The 6,163-nt window shown below is 35.6% G+C and overlaps 1 protein-coding gene across 2 annotated transcripts; it reads left to right on the forward strand.

The window, feature by feature from the left end:
* Positions 1 to 669: 669 nt before the first annotated feature.
* Positions 670 to 5,427, forward strand: sip2 (septin interacting protein 2). 2 transcript variants are annotated; one of them, XM_089651118.1, is made up of 3 exons: positions 670 to 768; positions 1,065 to 2,475; positions 4,554 to 5,427. In XM_089651118.1, the coding sequence occupies exons 2-3, from the start codon at positions 1,159 to 1,161 to the stop codon at positions 4,812 to 4,814; spliced, it is 1,578 nt and encodes a 525-aa protein (XP_089507244.1). In that variant the 5' UTR covers positions 670 to 768; positions 1,065 to 1,158; the 3' UTR covers positions 4,815 to 5,427. The 2 variants fall into 2 exon arrangements, with proteins under 2 accessions (XP_089507244.1, XP_089507243.1); XM_089651117.1 differs by having other exon boundaries at positions 689 to 2,475.
* The last annotated feature ends 736 nt before the right edge of the window (positions 5,428 to 6,163 follow it).

Raw genomic sequence — 6,163 nt, forward strand, 5'->3', positions numbered from 1 at the left:
TATTTTACCATACAAAAAATGCAATTTTTGTTACCTTAAAACGTTGGAATTTCGAAAAAAGTTCTTTATATTTTTTACTTGAACTATCATGTGGAAGCACACCTCAAAGTAAGCGCATTTTACCCCCGGACACCCTGAATAGTTAGGTAAATTAGGTATGTCATTTTGTATTGAAATAGGATTATATACACATGTTAAACACAGCATAATATTTATTATAGTTTGCGTAGGTAATCTTGTTTTTGTTTTAGTTTAATGCACATTATTATTATTATTATAGATAGACGTAGGTAGGTTACCGAGATTTATTTCGTATATTAACTGATGTAAATTTTTATGTCATCCAATTTTAGAAAAATGCGTAAAATTGCGTCTTCGAGAACGAGACTATCTGCCGATTTTCAGTTCGAATAAATGTCGGGAAGTGGGTTAATTTCCACTTCCGAGATTCCATTTCATTAATTAATTAATTCAATCAAGAAAACCAAATCAAAATTCATATTTACAAAAATGTTATGTAGATAGGTACCTTATATTTTTTACGAACCTTGGTAGTTACCGTGCCGGCTTACTCAGGGCAGAGACAACCAGAAATTTTTGTCTATGGATTTAACGGACAAAAATAAACAATAGTTTTCAAATCGAATTTGGCACTTTTGGCAGTTCGTTGTTCGTTGTCGTTGTGAGAGATTTGAACGTGCAGTTTTGAAAGTAGTTATTAATCCTCTTTGCTCATATACCTCCGATTGTGTTTTTCTAGAAGATGTGGTAAATAATAATACATCATTTATCGAAATATTATAACCGAATATTTGTAATGTTTCTTAACATTGATTTCGAACAAGGATACTCTAAAACCAATTTCAAAAGGAGTTTTTCGTCCAATGATTTGCAAGTGTACATAACATATTTATTATGTGTATTGTAGTGTTATTAACTTTGCTATTATAATTATATGCCACTATTTATGACGCACTAATATTTCTAATGTCTGAAAGCTTGTTTGCCAGTTGCTTGCAAATATTTTTTAACAAGATAAACTTTATGTTAGTGTCATTTTTTAGATGCTCCACTGAAAAATACCTAAACGTAAAAATTTTACAACTTCTCAAAATAAGATCTGATCCTAATATCACTGAAAAGAAAAAGATAATAGAAATGTACGATTGGGAATCCAACGCAAACACTATTATCGGTGGAAATGAGTTGACCGATACAGTACAGACGGAGGATTATAAAACTGCCAAGGAATGCAACAGTTTGGACAGTTCTATATCGGATCGCTGGCTGAGTATAGTGGGAAGGGTCAAAAATGGTGAACCTCTGTTGGAAGATGAACAAGTCCCTGATGTTGAATTCGAATGTGAGTCCTCCCCCGAAAAAGACAAATTTGCTAGTTTCGATTACACCATATTATCACCAGAACCGAAATGGAGACAGGTTTCAGATGAAAGTTTTGTCAAAATGGAACAGCTCGTAATGAGTCCATTACAAAGCAAACAGGCTGTTTTTACCAAGAAAAAACTAGATCATCTCAATGATAGTAGTAATTTAATTACTTTTAGTCCTCTTGCCAAAACGCTTGCTGCAGACACGTTGAAAGCAAGTGAGTATTTGGACATATCGAAGGATACAGATAAATATTTTGATGTGTCAAAAGCCAAAGACTCCACGGGAACACAATCAGATGACAAATACGATACATGCAATAGTTACGAATCAAACACTGAATCAGTGAACACACCCGACCAGACTAATGTTTGTAACAATACTCTGGAGGAATTGGAGGACCACTCCGCCAAGGGTGAGGAGAACAGTAAAGGCCATCGGAGATCACTGATATTAGATGATTCTTCGTGTTCCTCTCGACACTCAGCTGGCAATGATTCTTTGAAATTCAACGATACTCTGGAAGAAATGGACTATCTGATCAAATACGGCATGAACTACGACACTATGTCCAAGCAGGAAAAAAAACAAACAGAGACCAAAAAAGAAATCGACAACACTACGAGGTCTCTGTCTCCAGCTGGAAAAAAGAAATCTTCGTTGGAAAGTAAAGAAAACAAGTTTAAATTGCGGTCTCCCCGATTTGTTCCTCCTTCCAGCGCTACTAGTGATGTGTCTCCGTTTAAAGTACCAAGTAAGAAGAGGTTCTTCTACAATACTCCTCCAGCCACAAAGCCATCCAAATTCACCCCGTCAAAGACAATACAGTCCGTGTCGACACCATCAAAGACTTATTTAACTCCGTCCAAGACAACCCCGTCCAAGTATGATAACATACTTAGTCCAGTCCAGTATTATATTAAGAACAGCCCTATAGTGCCGAAGTTTAAGAATGTAAGTCCTGGGATCAACTTGTGGGAGAAACACGCGCAGAGGGAGGCGTCCCGCGGGGAGAGCATTAAGGTCTCCCAGGAGGCTTCCCCGCTTCAGGAGAGAGCCTACAAATCTTCTGCTGTAACTAGAATGGTAATTATTTTATCTTCCTTCCCATGGTTTCATCATATCAGCACCAGCATTATCACTTTAGGGGTTCCCAACTTAGATATAAGCATGTTGTTCCAAGGGTGCGACTTCTAGAGAATTCCATTGAACGCCTGGGGGCAGCACTGACTGGCACGCACTCCTTCCCACACACATACGCTTGTCTAAGCTAGCGTAAATCGTAACAGGGCTATTCAGAACAGTGGTAATTCAACACACTCCTGTAAAGTCATATAATGTTGTGAGAGGTCATGAAAAAAACTAGGTTACGTTAGATTAGGTTTATAGGCATTTTTTCATTGTTTTTAATGACTTTATTTCACTTTTCAAAAGTGTGTTGAATTGCCACTGTCCTGAGTTGCCATGGAACCTACTGGAGGTTTATGGATAAATTTTCAAGGTGATATAACTTTTCGTAAATAGCAGGTTTTATCCGGATATTAGATTAAAAATTATGATGCTGTATCCCCGCGTTTATGTTCTTCAGAGGCGGCTCTAGGGGTCCAGACACGGAAGGTCACTTAAAATATATTTGTGACTAATCTTTAATTAATATGCCAATGAATCTCATCAATTCAACTAAAATTATACTTTGATATTGCTAAACATTTATAATTTACATTAATAAACACGTAACTTAGGATTTCGCAACTTCTTATGAGTAGTAATTTATTATTTGATAAATATATTTGTACAGTGCCCTGAGGTGATTTTTCACAAAAACGGCGCTATATAAATTAGCCAAATAAAAAAATGAATTAGGAATCCACAGTAACCATGTAATATTTATTTGGAAATCACTACACAATACATTCCCGGCCTAAAGAAAAATGTGTGAGATTTTATATTTATTGAATCTCGTTCAATAAAAAAATAGTGAAAAATAAAGAAAAAAATGTTTTAAATCAAGCTATTTTCTATAACCGCCGAGAAGTGGTCAGTGATAGCTGTCAACTGATTTCGAAAAATATAATGACCGGTAAGTTTTTAGATTCTCACGGCCAAAAGCATTTTTGTTGTTTGTTTTTGGGGTGTTATGCCGTGTTGCGCGTAACTCCTTCTTTAGCCGACGTTTCGGACAGCGTTGCAGTGTCCATCATCAGACATGACACATCTTCGGATCTACCGGATCTGCCCTGATGATGGACACTGCAACGCTGTCCGAAACGTCGGCTAAAGAAGGAGTTAGCGCAACACGGCATAACACCCCAAAAACAAACAACAAAAATATAATGACCGTCTCAAATAACAAAAATATTTAAAAAAAAGTTAATTTTACCCTACGTTTACACTTTGTATAACTACTCGACCTACGCTTATAACTACCTCTTTCAAACACATTATTAAATCATCGTATTCTCAGTCCGTCTCGGACATGACCCAAATCTCCAGTTAGCGAAATTTGGTCTCCGTAATATTAGGCCATAAGTCCTATAAAATTTCTTGTACCTACATTCGGTCAAAAAGCCTGCTGAACCAACTTCTGTCTCTGTAAGAGCCATACAATAAATGAAATGCCACTTAGTGTCATTCAGTTTATTGTATGGCTCTTATAGAGACAGAAGTTGGGTCAGCGGGCTTTTTGACCGAGCGTTGGTACATGCAGAATAGGTAGAGCTTCTAACTGAAATGTTAGATGTCACTACTCGCCAAACGCCAATTTGTCGCTGCTCGCTATTTGGCAGTATTTAAATCAATTATGGTCAGTGTTATTTTGATTTGTTTAAAATTTAATAAATAAAAACTAAAATTATTGTCGTCGGGAGGTCATTGTCCTATTGACCTAATGGTTCAGCCGCCCATGATGTTGTTCATCATTATTGACAAAGCAGTTTTCTCCTCCTCATCTCTGTTTAAAACTAGCTCATTATGGCCATTCATTGGTGTTAGTGCAATTATTATTGGTACCTTTCCAAATATTTAAAGATTATCTTGTTTTATTCATCAGCCTACAAAGACAGTTGAACAACACTGTCCAGGCTAATAAAAACCTCAAATGAAACCTCTGGCATTTTGAATTGAGGTACGTAATTAATAAATTTTATTTGATTATTTTCTTCTAGATTGAAACACCTCCCGAGCAGAGACTCCCCAAGAACTTCCGGGTTGGCTTGATGGCCGAGAGTCTTCCCAAGCCAATGGTCATCAAACACGAGCGGAGAGAGAAGGTCTCAAGACCCCTGAGGGAGCAGAACTACCAAGGCCAGCCGTCCAGATATGCCCCACACCATATGGATGAAAGTTTTGCAAATTTGGCCATCACCACTGGAGATGTTTCTCTCTGTATTCAGAAGCCCGCAGTACGGACTAATACCTTAAAATAATACTAACTCTTTGGAGATTATCTCAGTTCAGCATTCCACTTTCATCATGCTTTTATTTTAATTTAATTCGACAAACAATAAAAGAGCTTTTTAAAAAATATTCTATGTTTTGGTATATTAACCGTTTGAGTGCCAATCGTCGATTTTTGTCGATTACGTCAGTCGTGTTCTGATTCGCGCGTACGTCTGTACGTAAAATTCTCATTTTTTCGAAACGCCTGGACTTCGAGATCCTCCTCCGCGTGATTCTAAACCAATATTCTTTAATAAAACACCGAAAAAATCATCGAAATCCTTGAAAATTCAAAGAATTTATGGGGTTTAAAAAAAATAATGTTTTTTTGGTGGCATTTTACAAGCAACTGTATGAATTTTTTTGGCACTCAAACGGTTAACATTATAATAACATAATCTTTATAAACAGTGTTGTCTTGGTAAGGTATTTTACGATAGAGATTATCATTAATTTAGGAAGTGTTTGAGAAGAGGGCAAGAACTCAACTTTGACACAAAAAAAACTGTTGCTATTCAATAATTGTCTTGTGCCAATAATTGTGTTTTATAAAAAAATATCTATGTATTATGTTTAAAACCTATATTTTGTATGTATGTTTCCAAATAAATAATATTATAATTGACTTTATTTTTATCTACCAGTGTGTTTTGACTATGAGAGAGGCAAATCCTGTCACCGTCAGCAACTATCTTTTTGACATGAGGATTTGCAGTTAATTTAAAAAAAATCAATAATGACCTTCTAACTTAAATATCTGTATATTTTTTAGTGGAGTTAGTTTTAATAGTTCAAAGTTTTAATTCTTCGGTTCTACAAAAAAACGCATGGAATCTATGTACGTGACCTGTGACATCACCGATGAGCAGTCTCAAAAAGTCTGTTTTTTTTCATCCGTTGCTGTATTTTGTATGGGAGCCAAGACGTTTTTTATTCTCAAGATTACCCACTTTTAATATCGAAGAACAGTAGGTAAAATGTTAGCTCTCGTTGTTAATGTTATCTTATTGAAACAAAGTGCAAAAATACATCCATGACCTCACCTGATAAACAATTTCTTGGTGTTTAAAAACCTGCATTAAAATATTTTCATGAGTTCAAATATGAATGTAGACCAGAGTTGCCAATGCATACGTTTTATAATACCCGCAAGATATGAAGAGATTTTCAAATTCCCCACAAGTTCCTTTACCTCCAATATGAAACAACTCTATTAAAGTTACCATTGTTTTTATTATCAACTCATTTTCGGATTTTCTCTTTAAAAATAGACTTTTTTAAATTTGCTGTGAATGAAAACGAAATATAGTGCATTCTCACAATTATTGCTTCAATC

This window comes from Hesperophylax consimilis, chromosome 3 (assembly GCF_061612785.1).
Source record: "Hesperophylax consimilis isolate HC1 chromosome 3, BYU_Hcon_1.0, whole genome shotgun sequence".
Lineage (NCBI taxonomy): Eukaryota > Metazoa > Arthropoda > Insecta > Trichoptera > Limnephilidae > Hesperophylax > Hesperophylax consimilis.

What these genes read in the sequence shown, in the direction of transcription:
- sip2 (XM_089651117.1), top strand. Translation starts at nt 988, where the DNA reads ATGTCTGAAAGCTTGTTTGCCAGTTGCTTGCAAATATTTTTTAACAAG. An exon ending in CTTCTGCTGTAACTAGAATG is followed by an intron (nt 2,476 to 4,553) that starts GTAATTATTTTA and finishes ATTTTCTTCTAG; the next exon opens with ATTGAAACACCTCCCGAGCA.